The 25,210-nt window shown below is 35.0% G+C and overlaps 10 protein-coding genes across 10 annotated transcripts; 3 read left to right on the top strand and 7 right to left on the bottom strand.

The window, feature by feature from the left end:
* Positions 1-21: 21 nt before the first annotated feature.
* Positions 22-1,116, bottom strand: LEU2 (3-isopropylmalate dehydrogenase; the record flags this gene model as incomplete). Its single annotated transcript, XM_041552459.1, has 1 exon — positions 22-1,116. One exon carries the CDS (start codon positions 1,114-1,116, stop codon positions 22-24), a length of 1,095 nt encoding a protein of 364 aa, XP_041408393.1.
* Positions 1,117-2,060: 944 nt separating this feature from the next.
* RLP7 (Rlp7p) lies at positions 2,061-3,041 on the bottom strand (the record flags this gene model as incomplete). The annotated part of the gene is made up of 1 exon (XM_041552458.1): positions 2,061-3,041. The coding sequence occupies one exon, from the start codon at positions 3,039-3,041 to the stop codon at positions 2,061-2,063; it is 981 nt and encodes a 326-aa protein (XP_041408392.1).
* A 2,063-nt stretch (positions 3,042-5,104) lies between these two features.
* Positions 5,105-7,603, top strand: RFX1 (Rfx1p; the record flags this gene model as incomplete). Its single annotated transcript, XM_041552457.1, has 1 exon — positions 5,105-7,603. The coding sequence occupies one exon, from the start codon at positions 5,105-5,107 to the stop codon at positions 7,601-7,603; it is 2,499 nt and encodes an 832-aa protein (XP_041408391.1).
* Positions 7,604-7,857: 254 nt separating this feature from the next.
* CBF5 (pseudouridine synthase CBF5) lies at positions 7,858-9,294 on the bottom strand (the record flags this gene model as incomplete). The annotated part of the gene is made up of 1 exon (XM_041552456.1): positions 7,858-9,294. The coding sequence occupies one exon, from the start codon at positions 9,292-9,294 to the stop codon at positions 7,858-7,860; it is 1,437 nt and encodes a 478-aa protein (XP_041408390.1).
* A 537-nt stretch (positions 9,295-9,831) lies between these two features.
* IDP2 (isocitrate dehydrogenase (NADP(+)) IDP2) lies at positions 9,832-11,067 on the bottom strand (the record flags this gene model as incomplete). The annotated part of the gene is made up of 1 exon (XM_041552455.1): positions 9,832-11,067. The coding sequence occupies one exon, from the start codon at positions 11,065-11,067 to the stop codon at positions 9,832-9,834; it is 1,236 nt and encodes a 411-aa protein (XP_041408389.1).
* An 839-nt stretch (positions 11,068-11,906) lies between these two features.
* On the bottom strand, positions 11,907-12,659 carry SSP120 (Ssp120p; the record flags this gene model as incomplete). Its single annotated transcript, XM_041552454.1, has 1 exon — positions 11,907-12,659. One exon carries the CDS (start codon positions 12,657-12,659, stop codon positions 11,907-11,909), a length of 753 nt encoding a protein of 250 aa, XP_041408388.1.
* Positions 12,660-13,252: 593 nt separating this feature from the next.
* YEF3 (translation elongation factor EF-3) lies at positions 13,253-16,387 on the bottom strand (the record flags this gene model as incomplete). The annotated part of the gene is made up of 1 exon (XM_041552453.1): positions 13,253-16,387. One exon carries the CDS (start codon positions 16,385-16,387, stop codon positions 13,253-13,255), a length of 3,135 nt encoding a protein of 1,044 aa, XP_041408387.1.
* Positions 16,388-16,915: 528 nt separating this feature from the next.
* KABA2_10S01518 (uncharacterized protein) lies at positions 16,916-17,377 on the top strand (the record flags this gene model as incomplete). Its single annotated transcript, XM_041552452.1, has 1 exon — positions 16,916-17,377. One exon carries the CDS (start codon positions 16,916-16,918, stop codon positions 17,375-17,377), a length of 462 nt encoding a protein of 153 aa, XP_041408386.1.
* Positions 17,378-17,501: 124 nt separating this feature from the next.
* RCK2 (serine/threonine protein kinase RCK2) lies at positions 17,502-19,277 on the bottom strand (the record flags this gene model as incomplete). The annotated part of the gene is made up of 1 exon (XM_041552451.1): positions 17,502-19,277. The coding sequence occupies one exon, from the start codon at positions 19,275-19,277 to the stop codon at positions 17,502-17,504; it is 1,776 nt and encodes a 591-aa protein (XP_041408385.1).
* Positions 19,278-20,403: 1,126 nt separating this feature from the next.
* Positions 20,404-25,173, top strand: IRC20 (E3 ubiquitin-protein ligase IRC20; the record flags this gene model as incomplete). Its single annotated transcript, XM_041552450.1, has 1 exon — positions 20,404-25,173. The coding sequence occupies one exon, from the start codon at positions 20,404-20,406 to the stop codon at positions 25,171-25,173; it is 4,770 nt and encodes a 1,589-aa protein (XP_041408384.1).
* Between the last annotated feature and the right edge of the window lie 37 nt (positions 25,174-25,210).

The raw sequence follows: 25,210 nt of genomic DNA, 5'->3' as shown, positions 1-25,210 counted from the left end.
TTTAATTTAATTTTGATATATCTATAAGAATTCTTTTACAGCAGCGGCAACAGCATCACCAACTTCAGAAGTAGAGTTGGTACCACGTAAATCACCAGTTCTGACACCACTATCCAAAACTTTCTTTACAGCTTTTTCAACGGCGACACCTTCTTCAACCATATCTAGAGAAAGTTTTAGCATCATAGCGACAGATAAGATAGTAGCAATTGGGTTGACTTTACCCTTTGGTAAATCTGGAGCAGAACCATGACATGGTTCATATAAACCGAATGCCTTGTTTGTGTCTGGTAGAGATGCAAGGGATGCAGATGGTAGTAAACCTAAGGACCCTGGAATGACAGAGGCTTCGTCAGAGATAATATCACCAAACATATTACTGGTGATGACAAGACCATTTAACTTAGTTGGGTTCTTGATTAAGATCATTGCAGCAGAATCGATCAATTGATGTTGCACAGTTAAAGTTGGGAATTCATTCTTAATGGTTTCTTCGACAGTTTTTCTCCATAGTCTAGAAGACGCTAGAACGTTTGCTTTATCTAAAGACCAAATTGGCAGAGGTGGGTTATGTTGTAGGGCCATGAAGGCAGCCATTCTAGTGATTCTTTGAACTTCTGGCACACTGTATTGTTCACTATCCCAAGCGACACCATCACCGTCGTCTTCTTTTCTCTTACCGAAATAGATACCACCAACCAATTCTCTAACAACACAGAAGTCAGTACCTCTAGCGTACTCAGGTTTCAATGGTGATAGCTCTAAAAGAGATTCAGAGGCGAAGTTACATGGTCTTAAATTGGCGTATAGTCCCAATTCTTTACGTATCTTTAATAAACCTTGTTCTGGTCTAACGGCACCAGTACCCCATTTTGGACCACCAACTGCACCTAATAAGACAGCATCAGCTTTCTTAGAGGCTTCCAATGATTCATCAGGTAATGGAACACCTGTAGCATCAATGGCAGCACCACCGATTAAATGATGTTGGAATTCAAATTTAATATTTGGACGAGCCTCACTGATAGAGTTTAGGACCTTGATAGCTTCATCGGTAATTTCAGTACCGACATGATCACCTGGTAGGACTACAATGGTTTTAGTAACAGTAGACATTATATTATAAGTATTATTATTGTTGTTTTACTTAGAATTCTCCAGTAAGAACTATACGAAGAATTATATAATCAATTGAAATACATAAAGGGAGTAAGAAGACATAACTCCATATAATGAAAAATAAAGAATAAAATAGAAAAGGTCAAACCATTCGTTCTTTATATAAATTTGATAATCTATTGAAAGAATACAATATTTACCTATTGAGTCACGAAATTTTGAGCGAAGTCACCAATTTGCAACATCTCTTAGTTTTTGTTCAAAGAAAGAATTGCATGAATATCCTCTTAGTTTCATTTTGAGAGAGAGCTAAATAGAAATGTGGTCTGTAGTTTTACCATCTGCCTCCAACCGTTCCTCCCCCCTTACTATTAATGAGCGTGCGTAGTCTTGTAGTAGTCAACATCTGGGAGAGGTCCTTAGAATTTCTATTTTTTGGTTCGCAGCGAGCTTCACCGCTGTCCGGTACCGGGGATGGTGGTTACAGGAGTTGGAAATATCCGTTGACGGCGTTCGCTTCTGATAGAAATTAGAAGCACCAGACATGATAAGATGATCCACGATAGCGTCACTCAATGATCTTAATTCAAAGGCTCTGCATGTGACACTAATTAAAATACTTACAAAGTATTATTAGTCGAATGTGTCATAACAGCTAATTTCCTGAATTTGATAATTTAACTTGAATGCTCAGAGAGGTATATTTTACGGAGAGATTTTAAATAAAACTAAGGAAATTCACATCGCACCAACCTTGAGATAATTGATGACGATGCCACCGAATGCCAGTTAATACAAAATTGGTTGTTTTTAAACCAGGATCATGTTAATTTCTTTTTCTTTATTTCTATTATGAATAATATACAGTATTTGATATAATGACTTTTATATATGAGTGTGGTGCAGAGATAGAAATATGTACCTGATATTGACTCTAACAACTAATTTAACTTTGAAATCAATTCGTTGATATCCACTTGTACTATTGGAGCAACGGCTGAGTTAGAGTGGTGACGGTACTTAGCTTCTTGTTCCTGCTGTCTGATTCTCTTTAATCTGTTTAGAGAATTGAAACCAGATACTTCTCTGTTCAACTTGAATGGCAATAAGAAGAAAGTAACATCTTGGAAGGACTCACCCATGGCATTAATCTCATGAATTATATCTTCCATACAGATGATACCAGTTTCTCCGAGTTGTTCTTCAATGATGTTGTTATCATTTAGTTGAATTTCTTTCTCTTGATCTTCTTCTGGTCTCTTGTACATGATCTTACTTCTCTTTTGAACAATAGAACGGATAGATGACAAAGAAGGTTGACCAATGACAATATATGGAGCAACTAGTTTCAAAAGTGGGTATACACTCTTTGTTAGCTTAACAAAGACACCAGTGTTTACTTCAGTCAATCTTAATAAAGTTAAGATCTTGAAGGCTTTAGCTGGAATATTAACAGCAGTTGGCCCTCTTACTCTAATGACGAATAACAGAGTTGGTTCACCGTTGTAAACAATCTTTTCCTTGATAATGTTGTCTTCTTCATCATCGGCATCAATACCTTCTTCCAACTCATTAGCTTCTTCTTTGGAATGTTTCTCTGTGATCTTCAAAATAAAATCTTTTTCAGATGGTAAATGAATGGTGTCTGCATCAGCACCATTTAATTTCTTGGTTTTGTTCAATTCCAACTTGGATATTCTTTTTATTCTTTCCTTCTCTCTCTCTGTAGCTAGAGTCTTGGACACAAGAGTTTCAGCTCTGATGAATCTCTTCTTATTTTTTTGCTTGGTCTTCTTTCTGTCTTCATTCTTTTGTCTAGCTAATTCTTGTTTTTCTAATCTGGTTCTATCAGCATTTCTTCTCTTACGTAGAAGAATCTCCGGAGTAGAGTTCAATTTGGCAGCTGGTTCATTAGTTGACATCGGTATGGACTATGTTCTGGTTGTTGCTGCTCTATCAAGACAATAAACTATTCCCAAATATATATATATATGTACATATATATGAACAAATCAACATCTTCTCTTTTAAATGGGTGATTTCAACGTGTAATAATAATAGCCCTACTAAACTTAGCTTGATGCTCATCTCATCGCATCACAGTAAGAAATTTTTCAGTTTTTTTAAAAGAAAATTTTTTAATCCGACGGGGTAACTTTTTGGGCCTTGTAACTTTTCACGAAACGGAGGCGACTTTCAACTTAAGATAATTGGTTAGCCTGGTCAGCGGCTATTTATTTTTGGAACTAATTTAATAACATTCATTAGAGAAATAAATAAAGGTATAATTGAAATTACAATATGCTCAATAGTTCGAACGACGTTAAGTGTGCTGAACTACGTTACAACAGGTTTTTGCTTTGATATGTTTATAATACAAAGAAAATTGTAAGGGAAATTACTGATGTGTGTTTTGAACAAGAAACGATTAAAAACTTGGAATCCTTGTTTAAGATAGAAGTTTATGGTAATATTCTCCATTATTTATTATCTAATTTACTGTATTTACTGTCTTTCAATATGAATACTATTTGTTTGTATCTAAGTCAGAAATATGTATCAGTTTATGTTAGTGCGAATAAAAATAGAAAGGCTAAAATAACATATCACAGAAAATAATATTATGGTATACAGTAATGACCAGCTAGTACTATTATTATATTTGCTCTCTGTGATAAAATAGATACTGGCTGAGATATCCATCGAATTTAATACATTTTTTTTATAAAAAAGGAAAAGAAGTCATTGAAATTAAATTACGACTAAGAATATGTTTTTCATTCAGATATATAACTACTTCCATCATTAAAATGGTAACAATCACAACGCTCTAAGAGCTTTGTTATTAACGAATATGGCCAAATTGCAAACTGAGCTGTATAACATTATTTCCTTTATGATATCACCTCAATCCTCTGATATGGAACCTCTGAACTATAAATTAACAAGTAACAAAAAATCAATTTATCTATAACTGACACTACTATCTAACTGGAAGAAAAATTTCCAAATGTATCCTCAAGTATTCACCATTATTATTAGCTGTCATCCGTCATTGACAACTTTAAAGTTCAACCGTCACGTGGATTTAAAGAATTTTTGGCCACTTAGGCGATTTCATCACTCTACCGATAAACATTTTATATGTACTATCCATTGAAAAACTCCAGTTTGAATTTTGGGGCCGAAAATTTTTTTCTTCTTTTTTCACTCCTTTTTTCGCCCCTTTCAATTATACAGACTAATTTAGAACTTCCACGGGTGAAACGGTTTTACTACGCTTCTTTCTTAAAGAAAGTTCTTCAAACTGCTTACAATTTTTCCTCGGAAACTACAGAAACGAATAAATTGGTGTTACTGTTGCTATGCGCGACCATGTTGTACACTTTTAATATGTGTGATCCAGCTCTAACATTAATAATCGTTACCATAGAGAAATTTGATGTAATGAGGTTAGGCGTCTTTCGTACATTTCCCTCTCTTATTACTTCAAAATTTAAATTAGGAGAAGAGTAAATGCATCATCAATATTTTAAAGTATTTACTTAATACACTTATTTTTGTTATTGTTTAGTTAGAAAAGATCCCTCTTTTCGTCGTATTGAACCAAGTTTTCTTATTAGCAATAAGGTGCAATTATACCATCCATTGAAAATAGCTGATCATCAGCTACACTTTTTTTTTCCAACAAGAACTGCAACGACAACTTTGGGATTGTTGGTGTCGATACCCATTAGATCTATTTCCAAGACATTAATAATCACGTATCACTCTTTGAAGAGGTTACTTACTACCAAAAAAACTGTACTGAGATTACATTAGAGTGAACACTATTTATATATCCTAAATATAATTACTTTGTGATTCCTTGTTCCTCTTTAAGGTTTATGCATACAATCTGAAAGGACATTTCTTTCAATTTTCCGAATCTTCAAGGAACTCAAAATCTCTGTTATTGTCTAATCTAGTAATCGATTTAGACAAAATGGCACATGATTCATCCAATGGCAACGACCTAAATGTGAATAACATTCCAGGATACCAACGTACAACTTCTTCGATCTATAATTTGATCCATTCTTCCAACAACAATAGTTTGCGAGCTAAAGAAGGAGGAGCCGGAGAAAATGACACTATAAATGGTTCTTCAACGAATAAAGACAAGAGTTTTAATATAATACCACAGGGGCAGAATTTCAATTCATTTTACACAGGTGACACAAATAACAGGCCTATGTTACCAAGCCTGCCAAAACCAAATACATCACCACCTCAAGGTAGAAGTATATCTCAACAATCTAATATTTCCATCCCAACATTACCATCTTACGACAGAAGTACGTCAAATGATAACACTTTTAGTAACGTTCTTTTGAAAGAAGGTCATGACACTCCGTTCTACAAACAACTTAATACTATAAGTAGAGGCCCTTCAACGTTATCGAATTTTCAATCGGCACCATTTATAGGTGACTCACCCCAATCTTCAAGAATATTTCCTATTCAAAATGCATTACAACAAGGTAGAAATACTAATCAAAATTTCATGAAAGCAGATGAGAAGAAGAGTGAATCCCAAGGACACATCAGAAATATTCCATTTACAACGGCTCAGCACCTAACCAATGAAACCCCTCCATATACATATAATGAATCAACGAATGTAACGAACACTACATCTTCTCACGAAACATCTAGAAATAGCACCAATACATCAACAACAACCAGTGCTACCACGTCAACGACTTTTGCATTCAAACCGACTACAAAGTCGAAAATCAACAATAATTTGTTAGCATCGAGAAGGAATACACAAGAACTGGTGGCTAAATCAATTGCAGAAAAATATTTGGACAAACCTATTGAAGATTATGCCTCTATTGTGAAGGAAGCTGAGTTAGATGTCCTACATATAAACCCAGCCATACAGTCCAAAGCATCAATCCAAGTTTTAGAACAAAAGAAGGAGAGAGAAAGACAGGTATATGCATTGCTATGGTTAATGAAAAACTGTGAATCCCATCATGACAGTTATGTGCCAAGGGGGAGAATATTTGCCCAATATGCATCATCATGTGCTCAATATAACCTAAAACCATTATCTCAAGCGTCTCTTGGGAAACTAATCCGAACTGTTTTCCCAGGATTAACAACCAGACGATTAGGTATGAGAGGCCAGTCCAAATACCATTATTGCGGCTTAAAACTGGTCAATTCTGACGGAAATGAGAATTTCGATGATGATGCAGATAGCAGTAGTGCCAATATGAGTCCGTCTGTGAGTAAGCCAAGTTCACCAGAAGCTATGGGTATCAAATTGGAAGTTCCTGATCCTAACCTATCAAGAAAATCCAATAACACAAATAATGTCAGCATTAAGAAACGTAAAAGTGATAATTCTGAGGATTCCAAGGTGTCTGTTTCAACAACGAAAAAAACCAAAACTAACTCGAAAAAGATCAATGAAAATTCAGAACCTTCAAAATCCTCTGATAATATTTCTCTTTCATTGCATAACGTTTTACCGAATATCTTCCAAAACGAGGTTGTCCTATCCAAGTTATACAAACTTTCTTTACCGCCAATTCCAAAGTCGTTATTACCAAGTAGTATTGATCAAGATATGATATCTTCTTTAGAATCACTGTACCACATTTATTGCAACAAGATCTTTGACAATATAAAGTTCTTAAGGTTTGATTCTCTTTCTACCAATTTACTTTTTTTCCATACTGGTTCTGTATCTCCCCAGATGTACAATCTACTGATATCAGAAGAGTTAAATAACTGGATTGCTCAATGTGATAGAATTACACATATATCATTAGCTAAATATCTTTCTAATTTGGTTCTCGACAAAACGAAATCTACCGAAACGCCAAATGACACTGTCAAATCTTTAGAGAGCTTTATTGAGACTTATCCAAAGCAAATTTCAGACTTAACAATGGAACTTCCTGCAACTTTACGAAACTCTAAAACAACTACCGCTAAAGATTTTACGTCGCTCATGAAAAAACTTTTAAAGTTAGACAAGTTCATCCTCAAATTTCTAAACAGTTTCCAAGCGTTTAAAGGTGATATGCATCGTGATTGGGAGGCCATAAACTTAGAAGATATATATGATATGGTTAGCACAGATAAACATCATGAAGTATGCAAAGCTATAAAGGACTTTTTGCAGGCTAACATTGTATTATTATTCAAGGAGGCTCCATCTGGAATTGAATATTCGTCAGATGAAAATCATATCATGGAAGATCCATTCAATACATTACTTCTCAAGTTTTTAGAATTTGTTTCAGAGTCCACATGTTCGGCCAATACATTAATCAATAGCTATATCAGATTTACGAACGCTTTAATTGGTGACATATCTTTGAAATCATCAGAGAATCTATTATTGTGGCTATTTTTTAATAATGTGACTGTCCAACTATTAAATTATTCATTTGAAGCTACGAAATTCGTGACTTTATCTTAGCAGAATTCAGAATCAATAACAGTTGAACAACGTTTCTATATACGTTATATACATATTTTTTAATATACACATTCATTCATTCCCTCAAAGATTTTCGTTTTGCAATTCCTTGCTTTTAATGAGATACGATATATTGATTGATATTAAGAAAACTTATAAAATAAAATACAGTGTGAAATATATATATATATATGCAAATGGGTTTTAATGAATTGCAAATTTTGTCATATATGGGGTAATGCAGATGAGCTCCTTTATTTCTTGGACTTCTTCTTCTTCTTGTCAGATTCTTCGTCATCTTCAGCCTTTCTCTTCTTTTCTTTCTTTTCCTTCTTTTCCTTCTTTTCCTTCTTTTCCTTCTTTTCCTTCTTTTCCTTCTTTTCCTTCTTGTCCTTCTTTTCTTTCTTGACTTCAGCAACTTCTTCTTCCTTCTCTTCCTTTACATCTTCATCCTTCTTAACTTCTTTAATCAAAGGTGTTTCAGTGGTAGCTGGCTTAGAGGTGGAATCAGTAGTTTCAGACTTTTCTAAGGAAACGTAACTCTTCTTCCAGTCTTCTGGAGTGTTTTCATTAACACGACCAAACTTATCTAGTTTACCATCAGCCTTCATTTGCTTCTTCTTTTGAGCAACTGGACCTAGACCCCATCTTCTTGGATATTGGTCTCTTTCCATAATACATCTCTTAACGGTAGCAACAACACCATGGTCACAAGTAGCCAAGTCAACAGTAGACATCTGAGCATGGGCAACGGCAATAGCTTCACCCTTGGTGGTGATTAAAACAACTTCGTCGTATAGTTCGATACCTTCTTCGTAACGTAGTAAACCTGGCATCATCAACTTAGCACCGTAACAGACGGCATTAACGGCAGAGTCCTTGACTACGATTCTCTTATAACCGACTAACAAGGTTTCTAGAGGACTGATGATCTTTCTCAAATAAGATTCATCTCTGGTGTTGTCGTAAACCCATTGGGCATCGAGAACATCATGTAAAGTAACCATGTTTTGGTTTTCAGATAGAGCACCGGATCTAACACGACGTAGCTCTTGCATGTGACCACCAACACCTAATAGCATACCTAAATGAACACACAAAGTACGCATATAGGTACCAGCTTCACAAGAGGCCCAGAAAACACCTAGATTTCTCTTGTTATCGAATTCGATCAAATTAGAATCATAGATGGTACGGACACGCAGTTGACGTTTAACAGCAGAAATTAAAGGTGGTCTTTGGAATAAAGCACCAGTTAAGTTTTCTAGAGAACGACCTAAATCCTTTTCATCCTTTAAGGCGTCGTGCAATCTAACAATACACACATACTCCTTACCGGCACCTTGTTGGGATTTAACCAATCTAGTGGCTCTGTCAATACAAACAATCAAACAACCAGTAACCTTTGGATCCAGAGTACCGGAATGACCAGTCTTTTCACAACGTAGGATACGCTTAATCCAAGCAACAACTTCGTGGGAAGATGGGTTGGATGGTTTGTCCAAATTAATAATACCAGAAGAGATGTAAGATTTTAGATCTCTCTTCAGAGGAGAAGAACCAGCTGGAATTGGAGTGTAGTGTCCACTTCTTACCAGCAACTTGTCGTAGTTCTTTAGCAATAATGGCCATTCAGCAGTGTTGGTAGAGGCACCTGCATCTTCTGGCTTAATAACGTAATCCTGGGACATATCGATAAGATTTGTGTTGATATTATGAGGTTTACCTTTGGTAGATTACAATGATCTTCGAGATAAAAACTGTTATAAACTAACAATTAAAGAAATACTCAAGAACAAAACAGTAGACCTACTGATAAATACAATTAAAAGAATACTTGAGACTTACAATTGCAATGATAAACTAATTCCTATGAAGTTAGCTTACATCTTAGAGCATTATTGGGAGCGGGATTCAATTGGGCCATCGCAAACGGATTTTTGTCAAACTGAAAAATTTTCAAAATTTCCAGAAGCCAAAAAAAAATTTTCACAGAAAGGAGGGTAACCTCATCGAAAATTAATTTTGTGCCAACTTCACTGAAACGAGGAAACTTAAACATCAATGAACACTTTCTTAGGTGTGTCAATCAACAGGATTTAGAAAGAATTAATGGGGTCATTTAGAATATTAAATATAATGATATACATATAGATTAGCTACATAATTAATAACAATCTCATGAGAGGCAAAAATGTTTAAACAGGAAAACTATCTTTTTGAATGATCTATGCCATTTCAGCTAGTAATCTCTTAGAGACAGCTTCAATAAACTCTTCTGTGGTGACATAAGCAGATCTGTCGGTCTTACCCATATTTAAAGCCAAATCTTTAGTCATAATTCCGTCAAGTTGTACAGTATCGATGGTAGCTTTTTCCAAAGTTTCACCGAATGCAATGACTTGCGGAGTTCCGTCAACTTTACCTCTTTGAATGATACCTCTAGTCCATGCAAAAATAGATGCAATAGAGTTTGTAGATGTTTCTTTCCCTTGTTGATGTTGTCTGTAATGTCTAGTGACGGTGCCGTGGGCAGCTTCACTTTCAAAAGTCTTTCCATCAGGTGAAATTAATACTGAGGTCATTAACCCTAAGGAACCAAACCCTTGTGCTACAATATCTGATTGAACATCACCATCGTAGTTTTTCATAGCAATGATAAACCCACCTTTAGATTTAATCATCTGGGCGACCATATCATCAATCAGTCTGTGTTCGTACCAGATTCCTACTTTTTCAAATTCCTGTTTATAAGTGGATTCATATAAGGATTCAAAGATATCCTTAAATTGCCCATCATATCTTTTCAATATAGTATTTTTAGTAGTCGAATATAATGGTAGTTTTCTATTTAGAGCCATTTTGAATGAAGCTTGAGCGAAACCTTCAATGGATTCCTTTGTGTTATACATTACCATTGCTACACCACCATCCTTTGGATAATCGTATACTTGTAAATCCATATTTTGATCTGGGGAAACGTCTGATTCAAATACTAATTTTAATTTACCATTACCTGGGATAACAACATCAGTAGCGCAATATTGATCACCAAATCCATGTCTACCTATAATGATTGGTTTTTCCCATTGTGGAATCAATCTTGGTACAGTTGGGATGATGATAGGTTCTCTAAAGATTGTACCACCAAGGATATTTCTAATGGTACCATTTGGAGATTTCCACATTTTCTTTAAATTAAACTCTTCAACACGAGCTTCATCTGGTGTGATAGTAGCACATTTAACTGCAACACCATATTTCAATGTTGCCTCTGCTGAATCAACAGTAACTTGATCATTAGTTTCATCACGATATTGAATTGATAAATCGTAATACTTCAAATCGACATCTAAGAATGGTAAAATCAATTTTTCTCTAATTAATTGCCAAATGATTCTTGTTTGTTCATCACCATCCATCTCTACGATAGGTTGAGCCACCTTAATTTTTTGAGCCACCATTTTTTAACGTTATTCAATTTTTTGTTTGCTAGATAATATGTTATGATATTACTAATGTAAAATCAAATCTATTCAATAAACTGATATATTAAATGAAGAACTATATAATGTTTTCAAGACAAGAAAAGAAATTCCAAGTATCCTATTTGTGACTTCTTCTCCTTTATATACTTATATATAAATACAAGTCATTACTTTATTCGAAGTTAACCAGTTTCTACCGTGTTCTTTCCCCCAACAGACTTTCGCAAAGAAATAATCCCATTAGAAACTGTGTTAGCAATATCGACATTGTTCAGCAATGACTCCCCACCCGTTGTTGAGAATCTATGAACTTCAGTCATCTTTACAGCCATTCGCATCTCCTCTTTTCTCTATACCAGCGAATGTCGTTCTTTCGTCATTAACGGGGTCAAAGTTGAGAATATCTCTCTATTTCAGTCGTTGAGCGGAGTTTCGTTGAAGTTGTCGGTAGTATGTTAAAAGTGAGAGAAGTTAGTTGATTGTTGATAGAGTGGAGGAACAGACGTCATTTCTCGTTGCTGATTGGCTGGTATGGTAGCTGTGGGGGGTCCGATTTCCCGGGAAAGTCCATTTTTTGCCATGTGAAGGGCTGCTCCGGGCTAATGGAAGTCTTTTGGTACGGATGTGGTCACATGATCTGACACTGTCATATCACATGGTACGGAGCGTGATCTCTGTATTGACAATATATAAATAGACCATGATTAATAAACAAATTAATGATAACGAATACTTTTACGCATATATATATATATGTATATGTATATGTATATATGTCTTATATTGTAATGATTTAACTGGTTTCTTCGGTTGACTTAGAAGAGACCATTCTTAAATCTTTGTGGAATGTTTTTAAGTTCTATACGGGATTCCAATTCATCATCAGTAATCACAGTAGCCCTTGAAGAACTTCTTTGTTCTTTTTCTTCATGCTCGATTTCATGTTCGTGATGCAGCAATTCATGCTCAATATCTTCCTTATGGACGTTCTTGACATCTGGATCATTGTCTTTATGGAATTTGTTCCAATGATGGATCTCATATTCTTGTTCAAAATCAGAATGATGACCCACACCAACACCTAAATCTGGGAATTTGTGGTCTGCTTTAGCAAAATCCAGGTATTCACTCTTCAACACTTTATTGTCATCATTTACATCTAAAAGTCTCATAATAAAACTTACAACACGTTCACCCAATTGTTCATCGATCTCTTCACTTTGATCATGTTGACCCATACCATCACCAGTGCCAATAACCTCACGTCTATCTAAACCATACAGCGCTAGGATATCGTGCTTATCTAGAAACCCTTTCTTTTGTACATCATGTAAAGAGAAAAATTGTTCAGGGGTATATTTTTCCAACTGATGTTCGTGTAACATATGCCATTCTTCCCACGCCATCCCATTAGGTGGAGCTTCTTTGTCGACATTGATCTTCTCATTTTGTATATTAATTTGGTCTGCAGCGTTGGCATTTGCATCAGCAATGGCTGAACCAGAACTTGGTTGAACTAGTGATACAAGTAACCATATAGGCACAAGAACCGTTTGTAAAAATTTCATCTCTTCCTGATATTTATAGTATTGATAAACAGAAAGAAATAAAAACTTTCAAATGTTACACCCTTGTAGAGCTGTCCTTTATCAATATCGATTATTTATTTGGTGTCGTCTCTCTCTGACGTATAGCCTTACTTCGTAATGCTATATTGATTTAGTAATGTTCTTATTTATTTCGACTTGCAAAGGGTATTTGATTATTTTTCAAGCTTCGTCATTTTTCATACTTTTTTTTGGAAGGATCCTCGTTTAGTACGAGAACACCTATTAATATCCAAACCACCATAAGAATAAAAACTTAATAAAATTGAGAGTTTGAAATTTGAGACGATGAATCTATATTTTATCTATTTTAAAATTCATACACTATATTTAATTTTATATAACAATGATTGATTAATCTTTAAATAATACTGAAGTATGTTACAGAAAAAAGGACATAAAATTAGGAATTGGATGGGGGGTTAGGAGATAGACTTGAGATTTTCTTGCAAGCAAAAAAACTCATGCAGTTTCACAACCAACGAATAAAAAATAATTACAAACGAAAAGGGATAAAAAACACTAAATTAGTGTTTAAAGTTCTTTTATTATAATTATAATTCTTCGTCGGAGGAAACGTAAGCGTCACCAAGTTCCTTCTTCTTCTTCATTCTTTCCTTCTTCTTCTTTCTCAATTCCGCAGAAGATAACTTCTTCTTCTTCTTACCACCGGAAATCTTGTTACCCATAGCATCGAACTTGTCTTCTTCGTCATCCTTCTTTTCGATTCTTGGACCAGCACCTTGACCAGTAACCCAGTTATGACCAGATGGGGTCATTATACCGTTGTTAACAGCCCAGACTTCTTCAGTCAAGTTCTTTGTGAATTCAGCAGAATGAGTAATGATAATAACACCACCTTCGAAAGCCTTTAGAGCCTTGGATAGAGCACCTAAAGAGTCTCTGTCCAAATAATTAGTTGGCTCATCAAGAACAATCAAATGAGGTCTTTGCCATGTACCGGCAGCTAGAACTAGCTTAACCTTTTGACCACCAGATAGACCTCTGATTCTAGAGTGAGAAACTAATTCAGCATCTAGACCCAACATAGCACAATGTTCTTCAATTTCCTTTCTGGTTAGAGGACGGAATTGACCAGAAGCTAGAGCTTCCTTCATATCGACTTCAGCAACCATCTTGGCGTGAGATTCGACTAATTCACCTCTTGGTAACCAAGCATTGTCAACAGACATCATTGGAACCCATCTTTCAGATTTCATACCGATGTTTTCACCTAATAAGAAAGAACATTCGTATTCGTAAGTGTTCTTGAACTTTCTTCTAGAGTGGATACCAGCAATTCTTCTTGGAGTACCTTCGATCTTGAAGATCTTGTTCATAGCTTCAGCATCGTTTTCGTTGATTTGTCTGTTAGCTCTGTCCATAGTTTCTCTGTCTTCACCAGTTTGGAATCTCCATTGAATATATTCAGATGGAGTCTTGTCCAAATGAGATTCAATATGAGCGAAAGCGTGTTGCTTAATGTAAGCGATACGACAATTTTCGTGAGTGTAAACTTCACCAATAGTTGGTAGCAATTCACCGGTTAAGACGTTAATCAAAGTGGACTTACCAGCACCATTTGGACCAATGACAGCAATTCTGGAAGATAGAGAACATTGGAAAGAAATGTCTTCAATTTGTGGCTTGGAAGTACCTGGGTATTGGAAAGTCATGTTAGAGACCTTAACAATAGCCTTTTGCTTGGTCTTAACACCTTCTAGGTAACCTGGTTCTGGGAATCTGAATTCCAAATCAGAGGCACCTAATTCGAAGTAAGATTGAGCAGCTGGACACTTCTTGACGAATTCAGTCAAGTTACCCTTGTACTTTCTTAGTTTCAAACCTTCGTAGTTGATAATGTATTCACAAACCTTGTTTAAGAAACCGGAGTCGTGAGAAACAGTAATGGAAGTAATACCACAAGTTTCCAAGTAGTTGACTAACCAAGCGACGTTAACAGTATCCAAATGGTTAGTTGGTTCATCTAATAGAAGAATATCAGCATTCTTCAAGACAGCTCTGGCTAGAGCCAACTTCATCTTCCAACCACCAGATAGGGAGGCAATTGGCATAGCGATCATTTCATCGGAGAAACCGAATTCTTGCAATTTAGCAACAATGACTTCCTTAGAACCGACATCACCTTCGAAAACGAAGTCAACAACGGAAGTGTCAGCCTTGGTACCATCAATATCGTGCTCGACGTAAACAGTTCTACATTCTTCTTGAGTTGGGAAACCGTCAACTTGACCGTTGGCGACAGCTCTCATCAAAGTGGACTTACCAGCACCGTTTGGACCACATAGACCGTATCTTCTACCTCTCTTCAATCTCAATTGAGTCTTATTCAATAGAATCTTAGCACCGTAAGCCAAAGAGAATTCACAGTTACATAGATCTTCACCTTCATCTTCTTCGTCATCGAAGTTTGGACCAACTGGGATGTTGTCGACAGCTCTCTTTCTGAATTCATCTAGAATATCCTTGGCGGTCTTTTGATGTAGGAAAACAGTCATGTATGGAGTGATTTGAGTGAACCAAGCGTGTTGGTCAATGACTCTTTCATCGATCAAGTCACCGGCCATAGCAGCAACATATTCAACAACAATGTTGAATCTTGGAGCAACATCTTCAGTCTTCAATAATTCCTTAATGACAGACAAAGTGGTTTCGATATCACCAGCGTGAGAGACTTCTGGTAAAGTGTCATCTTCAGCGACGTTACCGACTCTTCTCAAAGTCTTTAGAGCTCTTAGAGTAACTTCACGAGCTTCTGGGTCAGCAATTGTAGCAAAGTTGTTCTTTAGACCTGGAAGCAACTTACCCAAGAAAGGAGCAACAACTTGTGGGTCTTCGACCAACTTACACATGTTATCGATAATGACAGCAGCCTTTCTCTTAATGGAAGTTTCTCTTTCAGCAAGACCTCTAGCTAATAATGGGACCATAATGGACAAAGTAGCTGGAGTAACTTCAGCGACGAAAGTAGTAGCACCTAGAGAGTGAACGGTTTCTGGGACCAAGTTTGGATCAGCAATACAACCAATCAATTCTGGAATGAAACGGTCAATATCTCTGTTGTCAACAGTTTCAGTAGCTTTAGTGATGGTAGCAGTAGCGGCAGTCTTAACTTCCTTCTTAGTATCCCACATAGCTTCGGATAAAGCTGGGATCAATTCAGGCATTCTTAGAGCGACTTGTTCCTTAGCAGCGTCGACTAATTCGGAGATGGCGGCCAAGATGGCGACCTTTTCTTGCCATTTGGAAGTAGCAGACAAAGCACCAGTTAGATGTGGTAGGAAAGCCTTAACAGCAACTGGGTTAATGGAGGTTGACAAAGCGATCAAAGTCTTACAAGCAATAGCTTGAGTGTCTTTGTCTTTGTCAGAAGTCTTAGCACAGATTTCTGGAATCAAATCGACAACGTATGGTTCGACAGATGGAGACAAACCAGCATCGTTAGCGATGTGAGCAACAGCTTCTAGAGCATTAGCAGCAGTCTTCTTGTCCTTGATGGACTTCTTCAAAGTGCTGAAGAATTGTTCTGGAACATCGTGTTCGATGATACCACCGTTGACGAAGCTTGAGACTTCAGTGGCAACAGCTTCTCTGTTGTCAGCAGTAGCAACAGATAGCTTTTGGAAAAGTTCTTCTAAAACCTTGATGGATTCTTGAGAATCAGACATTTTCTTACACGGTCTATTAAAGAAAATAATCAATAAGAAAAAATGATTTTAATAATAGAATAAAATTTTAGAAAGAAAATAAAATAAGTTACAAGTTTGAAATCGAGTAAAGTCTTATATATATAATTGAAAGACAAAATATCAAGAATGGAAAGAGGTAAAGAAAGCAAAAAACCAAAAAAAAGAAAATTTTTCACTAAATTTGCTTACCCATATTGTGAAAGAGGTAGTGTAAGTTGCACAGGTGAAAGGTAAAAACAAAAAGAAGAAGAATACAAGCAGAGCAGAATGAGAAATTTTTTCATTATTTATTATTATCATCATAATTATCATCATCATCACTTTGTACTCATTAAGTTTACGATATTCTCAACGTTCTCTGTTCTTTTTCTTCTTTCATTGTAGATGTGCTGTCAGTTATTAACAAGTTGAGTTACCAGTGAGAAGTGAAAATTTTTCACTTTGTGCTCTCATCAGCATCGCCAGCTTAACCGTCTCTATCTGTGTGTCTCTGTGTGTGGGTGAGAGATGAGTGCGCGTGAAAAAGGAAGAAAATTTTTCACTTTCTTTTTTGTGGACGTTTTCTTGTTTGTTGTGCCCTGCCGCATCTCATCGCTTATCTCAGAGAGGCAGCGCGAGCGATCCTGCGAGGCAGCGAGCGAGCGAGGGACAGAAAGAGAGAAGGGACCGCAGAGAAGAAAAAAGAAACGTGGAGCGGGCGGGTCCATGCTGGTGCGCTGTGATTGCTTTTTCATGGAGCGTGCTGTGCTGTGCTGTGGTGCGGTGTGTGGGTGGGTGGTTACCCGACAAATAGCTGAGGGTATGTCACTGTGCACGGTGTTCGTGCCCTGTGATATGAAGATGTGCACTGGGGGACCCCGAATGTGTCCACGTGAAAAATATTTAGCCGCCCACCCTCATCAGATATATAAAGCAAGGAGGTTTAAGGGAAGCAGGCTTACTCAATATCATGATCGTATCCACTTATAACAGCATGGGTTCTTTTAATATTATTTTCATTGTTATTGTATTTATGTGCAAATATATATATATATATATATATGTATGTGTGTGTAGTGTAGTGGGAAACTGTCAATTTGTATACCTCTGTTCATTAAGGTATACTGTTTTTCTTTTGTTTCCGTCTCATGACAATCGTCGACGTATCCAACTTCAAATGGAACATCTTATTTTCTAATTCTTGCTGTCTCTCTTGCTGTCTCTCCTGTTCTTTCATTCGTTGCTCATCGAGGGATGCTGCTTCATCATCTTCTGCCAGGGACCCCAGGCCATAGATAGGTGTTTGCATACGCTCTTCCTCAATACGCGCAACAGCATTACTGATATCAAATGCGTCACGCATGGCGACAGCAGCAGGAGAATATAATACATCCTTATCAGCGAATTGATTGAATAGAATCCTACGTCTATTGTTATTATGATGATGATGAGCCTTTGACTTTCTCTTAGCTTGACTCCTTTGTTTGATTTCACAATCGTATTGATTTAACCATGGATCATTCAAAAATTCATCAATGTCATATCTTGATCCGGGATCAACTTCTAACAATTTTCTTACACATCTCTTGGCACCATCACTAATTTCATCCCACCATGGTTGTAAAAATGTATATTCACCTCTAGAGATCTTCTCGGTTAATATATTAATCTTATCATCATAAAATGGGGGAAACCCACAAAGCATCGTATAAAGAACACAGCCAATCCCCCACATATCAACTTTCATGGAATACATTTCATCTTTAACCACTTCAGGGGCAGTATACCCAACAGTACCACAGGGAGTCTTTGTATTGGTTTGATATATTTGTTTTGATAATCCGAAATCTGCTAATTTCACTATACCGATTCCACCACCACCAATACCTGGAACAAATACACCTTCATCAGCTTTTGAGTTTGGATCATCACTTTTACGGAATTTACGTGGTTCAGGTGAGGCTATAAACTCTATTGGATTAAACAATAAATTTTCAGGTTTAATATCACGATGTACTACACCCATTAAATGTAAATGTTTAATTGCATTACCTAATTGTTTAGCAATATGACGTGTAAGATCTTCACTTAAATATGTCAATTTCACTATTTCATTAAATATTTCACCACCATTTAATAATTCTTGAACAATGTAATAATAAGATGGTGTCTCTTGAAAATCAATAAATTGAACAATATTTTTGCAACCTGGAGAGACTTGTTTATGTAATGCAACTTCTTTAAGGACTTGTTCCCTTGTGGAGGTCTTGCTTGAACCATGTCTTTCACCGTTTACTTCTATGGGTTCATTGTCTTCTACAGTCAATATATCTTTTTTGATCACTTTGATGGCAACTTGTTTATAATGTTTGGCGACATAAGATGATTCAAGAGGTGTACCCCTGTACACTTTTGAAAAAGCACCTTCTCCAATTTTTTCATTCAATTTATAATCCTTTAATTCAAGTTGTTCAGAAAATATATTTTCCTCCGTGGTAGAATCATTAACATAACTATATTCACTTTCAAAATCTGATGATATTAATGATAAATTCGAATCACTAGTAGCGAAGGAATTGTCATCGTTCTCGTCATCAAATCTGGTATTTTCATTAAATGAATATGATTTTGTTTGTTCTTGTTGCTGAGGAATGGTAGTTGTAATTGGAATATCTTGAGTCTCAAGTTCTGCACTTATTTGTATTGGTTCTATTGTATGATCCATTGTTGTAGGGTTTACAATATTTTTTTTGTTCATGTTCATGCTCATGCTCATGTTAACGTTTGTGGTATTATCGTTATTATCATTATTCTTCCGATCACTAGTTTGAATATTTTGTTCGGTATCGAAACGTTTACTTTTATGGAAAAATGCTTTAATTTTATTCATGAATGAATGCAATACAATGATATGATCTGTTCTTGTTGATTCTTTTGTTTTCTTTTTTTTAAAAAAAATGTGACAAACTTATCTTTATATACCTCTTTTTATATATTTATTAGTATGTATCCGTTCTCTTTTCGTCTTCTTTCGATAACAGATCAGGAAGATATATAAGAATAGTAAAATTACAAAGACCGTACTCTAATCTCCATTACTATAAAAATCAGCAATTGTGGTTGTTGTTATTATTATATATATATGTGTGTGTGAATATTCCTTCCCCTTCAAGAAATTACAGCCCTCCTATTTTTTTACCTGCTTGTTGCTTTGTATTCGCGGTGTTGATGCTGGAAAGCGGACGGGAGGGCGAAATTGAGGATGTGCGGGGGGGGGGAGCCAAACGGAATTTCAAATTATATTGAGAGATCTTTTTTTGGGGGGGGGGGTTTCAGTCTGCATCTCCCTGTTTGGTGAAGTGAAGTGAGCTTATAAGATTGGTTATAGCTTATACTTATATATATGTATGTATTGAAACAGTAACTTGTTTTATTGTAATTTTCCAGTTGCACCGGTGATTCGCTTGGGTGCTGCGATATCCACGAGATGGATGGCTACCATATTTACATTCTTTATCTCAATAGTCTTGTAGATTACATATAGATGTTGAACTCCATACCCCACAGTTTAATGGTACCACATCTATCTTAATTGGAAGAAAATATATCTATATCTATCTATTATAGTCTCAATTACGTAATTATATCCGTGACTGACGTCATCTCTCCCTCTCATTCACAATAGAAATACTTTTCTCCGGCCGAAAATATGTGTGTAAATGTAGGGTTTGACGTTAGGGTTGGTATTTTATTATTGTATCTGTCCTCTCTGTAAATCATCATCACAATTTTTCATCTTTCTTCTTCTTACCTAATTGACAGATCGGTCAGTTTCCTACCGGATTAATGTAAATATTGAATATTTTTGCTTAACAAATGAAATCTTATATATATTCACTGCATTTTCTAACACCGTTAGACGATGAGTCTGTCACACTAAAAGAAGGGAAACTACCACTGAGATAACAGTTATCGTTTAGCATTCGTTAGTAGAATGAATCATTAGGGTTGTGCTGATGAGTAATACTAATACTGTTGATATATCATTCTTTGCGAGTGAAACCGATATAACCTCTATAGCTAATCGTGATGAGTTAATTAATGTGATAAATCAGCACCATTTTTCAAATGGTGCTGATTTATTAACCACGACCACGACGACACCTCCTGTGAAGAGACTGAAAAGAAATTCTTCTATTGCTACTAATGATAGAACTCCATCACACATACGGCTTTCGTCTTGTAGGATCCGAATCGAGAAATTCTACAAATCAGTTCCACTATTAGATATACCTGTGTTAATTAAGTATGATCCTGAAATAAAGGAACAGAAAGAAATGGGCTGTCTTACTATATTTAGTCCAGATTTGATTCCCTTGTGGTCTATACGGCAAGATTTCACTGCTCTCTCCCAAGATAAGCTTTTATTGAAAAATTTATCATTAGTTAGTTTGAATTATTCTATTCTTAAGGATGAACAAAAATTGAATACTTTAAGAAATCATTTGTCGGACTCCGGATCTAATATTACTTCCAAAGGTTCTATATCAAAGAAATTTAGATTGAAATCATATAATAAGAAAATTAACGATACATTAAAGAATTTAAGACCTAAAAGGAAACAATTGAAAAATATCATTATTAAAAATAGTAAAATTAAATATGATACACTTTCATTTGATATTTTCCTTGAATTTCATAAAAATTCTTTTAATAAATTTACATCTGAAACAGGATCGTACTTAGATTTATTATTCTCTACTAATGATCAATCCTCAATACTACATCATATTATAAACTCACCTTTTATTGAGAGACACTTCATTACACAGACTATAAATTATACCAAAACCCATTTAACTGACAAATTTGATACAAATTCATTCAAAACGATACCAAATTTAAACGTTAATCTTTTGCCATTTCAAAGACAAAGTTTACATTGGTTACTATCAAAAGAAGGTTATAAAATGACTACAGATACACCCCACGACGTCATTATCCCCTCGGATTCAGATTTATTACTATTTCTTAACGAATCTATTTGTTATGGGTATGAAGTCATGAACTCTGATAAATCAATACATTATTTTTGGAATAAATTTACGAACTATATTCTGGACTCAGATTCTGCAAGAGAAATGTATGTAAATCATTATTACCTCTCGAACAACAAAAACCAAAAACATGCAAAGGGATTATTATGTGAAGAAATGGGGTTGGGGAAGACCATTGAAATACTTTCATTAATCCTTTTAAATAAACGTCAATTAACCCAAACAGAATATGATTCTTCTAATTCCTTAATTTCGTATACTAATGAACTAGGAAAAACCGTTCTAAAGACAAAGACAACTCTAATTATATGTCCAAATCCGCTATTGCAACAATGGATTAACGAAATTATGCAACACACAAATAAAGATTCTGTATCAGTATTCCATTACCAAGGTTATAATAACGTTAAGCAGACCTTCAACACGGATAATATCAATGAAATTGTCCGCAAGTTATCTCAATTTGATGTTATCATTACAACTTACAATGTAATCAACATGGAAATACATTACACTCAATACAATGCAAATCAAAGATCAAGAAGAAATAATAATAATGCCCCAAGGTATGATTATTCGTCTCCATTGTCCTTAATGCAATTTTTCCGAATTATTTTAGATGAGGTCCAAATGTTGAAAAGTGATAATACTCAAGCTGCAAAATGTACTTCATTACTGGATAGAATCCATACGTGGGGTGTATCAGGTACACCAATACAAAACGTTAAAGATACTCAAACAGTGTTATCATACTTAAAGATTCGTCCATTTTGTGATATACCTGATATTGTATCTAATTTAAATACTAACATTTTAGAGAATGTTAAAGACCACAAAACTGAAATCGATGTTGCGCCAAACAAAGGAACGATATTGAAAAGTGGTATACACTTTTCAATAAATGAACTTTTGAACATTTTCTTAAAATATGATATTTGTATTAGACATATAAAAGAAGATGTAATTGACCAGATTCACATTCCAAAACAAACCAAATACCTTATTCCATTAGAATTTAATCCTGTCGAATGGGATAATTATATTAATACTTGGAATGAATTTTTGTTTATTTCAGGGTTTGGTCCAAGAGGTCAAAACAAGTCTCGAATCCCCCCGGCACAATTAAATCAATGGCTAATAAAACTAAGATACCTATGTTGTCATGCAGTTATTCCTGAGAATATTTTGAGTATTTTTGAAGGACGAGCACATCATCGAGGGTTTAAGAAGAATCAATTGAAGAATTCAAAACTCGGACAATTAGATACCCAAATTACATCTGTTCATAATATTAGTGATATTCTCGAATTGATGACGATTAATGCTACAGAATTACTGGACACTTTACATAGAGAGAACATTCAGTTACATCTCAAAGCAGCACAAGCTAAGATGGAATTGCAGAATATGCCTAATGAAGCTATTGATATATTTTCCATTATTATAAATGAGATCAAAGATGATTTATGGAAAAAGTTTAATATTAGAGACCCATTTAATATAAATCAAACCAACGATAAATCTCTTCCACAGGGTAAAGACAAAGTTGACGATGCAATTGATATTATTGTAACGGAAGATGAGGTTATCTCTTCTAAGATCCAAATCAGAGCATACATAGATCTACTACACCAATGTTTCTTTTTTATTGGTACAGCATATTATTTTTTAGGTTCAAAGAAGTTAGAAGAAATTGATGACATGAATGAAAAGATAAATCTGTTAAACGAGAAAGAAGGATCGCATTCTCGTGAGCGTAAAGAGTATAATGATGTTTATTCCGCTCAAGAAATGAATACTATTCATAAACACCAATTACAAGAACAAATGTATTATGAACATGCAGAAAAATTGAGGAGGCAAATGTTAAAGGAAAGGTCTGAGAAAGTTGATGAAACGATACAAGAAGTAGATGACTATCTTTACAAGAAACAAAAGAATGGTAGGTCGCTGACTAAACTCCAAGTGATTGAATATGAGGACGATAAAAATTTTGCTTCAAATTTCCTTACTCAAAAATTGTTCAAGTCCCTCGGAACTTCCGTAGCATCTTTAAACAACCAAGCAAAACAGTTCAACGAGTTCATGAGAGAAGTGATTAAAATTTTACACAGACCAATTTCAAAGGAATATACAGAAGCAAATGAGGAAGAGAAAGCTGAGGAATACGGAAGTTCTATAGATAATCAAGATAAAATATATGCATATCTACATTGTCTGGAAGAAGTATTGAAAAATAGGGATATTGTTATTAATTCTGAAGACGATGTCATTAAATTAAATGCCAAAACTTTGGTTGATATCGATCCCAATTATTCTGAGTTCCACATTAAACTAATAAAGAAATTGAATTTAATAAAGGAGGGTGTATCTTTGAACTCTATTTTTAACGAATTGAAGAATTCAAAGATAGTACGCGGTTCATTGACTACTGTCACTACAAGTAACAGTTTTGAAGATCATTTATTAAGTTACGAAGGTGAGATAAAAAGAATAAAAAATGAGAACAAAGCAATTAGAGAATCAATTAAAAAACTAAATGTTATCTACAATAGTAAAATTGAATACTTTACTCAACTTCAAAGAATATCAGATTCCTTGGTATCATTGATTCAGTTAGAACCACACGTAAGGAATATTATCGTTAAAGAAGTCAAGACTCACAAAAGATATGACGCAAATGTCAATAAAATTAATCAAACAAAATCTAGAGTAAATTACTTAAAGAATTTAAGGAAATTGAAAGAATTAATTGACCAAAACAAGTCATTTACCTGTTCTATTTGTCTTGGTGTCATATATCTGGGCTCTATTATGAAGTGTGGTCATTTCTTTTGCAAGAGCTGTATTCATAATTGGTTGAAAAACCATAAGACTTGCCCAATTTGCAAAGAAACAACAGATATTTCCGAGGTTTATAATTTTAAATTTAAAAATGAAGAACAGCATAAGGTTAATTCGTCAAATAGTGAACTAAGTGTAGCCTCTGATCAAAATATAGTTAGTGTCACAACTGGAATAGTTAATCCAACTAGTACATATAGCGACGAATTATTTTCACTTAGTGATAAGTACTCGAACTTTCCACAGATGAATGAAGTTCATAAAATAAAAATTAAGGAAAGCTTCGGAGCCAAGATTGATTTTGTAATAAAATTAATTCTATTTTTGAAATTACGTGATCAGTCTGAAAATAAAATACCTCCACAAATTCTACTTTACTCGCAGAATATTGAATTTTTGAAGATAATAACCCATATCTTAACTTTGAATAATATATTATTTTTAGAAGGTTTTCAAAATAAAAAAACTATTAGTAATACTATAGATAAGTTTAAGAATGATTCAACTATTACTTGTCTATTACTAAATGTGCGTACATTAGGTACAGGATTGAATTTAATGAATGCAAAACATATTTTCCTGTTAGATCCAATTATAAATCACGGTGATGAATTACAGGCAACCAGTCGTAACAACAGAATTGGTCAAACGGAGGAAACTTTTGTGTGGAATTTTATGATGATGGACTCGGTTGAGGAGAACATTATATTATATAAACATGACTTAGAGCATGATAAATTAAGAGGGCGGAAAAGTGACTCTAAAGAGGCAGAAGAATCGATTGATGACTCTGATAATGATGGTGCCAATTATGAGATCAATGCGGACTCTACTGAGATGGTTGCCGAGAAACATATTTGGCACTGTCTTTTTAGACCAGAATAAATGACAATATTTTATTATTAATATATGTAGTCTAAAT

This window comes from Maudiozyma barnettii (assembly GCF_903064755.1).
Source record: "Maudiozyma barnettii strain CLIB 1767 genome assembly, contig: KABA2_10, whole genome shotgun sequence".
In the NCBI taxonomy this organism is placed as follows: Eukaryota; Fungi; Ascomycota; class Saccharomycetes; order Saccharomycetales; family Saccharomycetaceae; genus Maudiozyma; species Maudiozyma barnettii.
The sequence above is the reverse complement of the archived record's forward strand: the minus strand, read 5'-3'. Positions and strand labels throughout refer to the sequence as shown.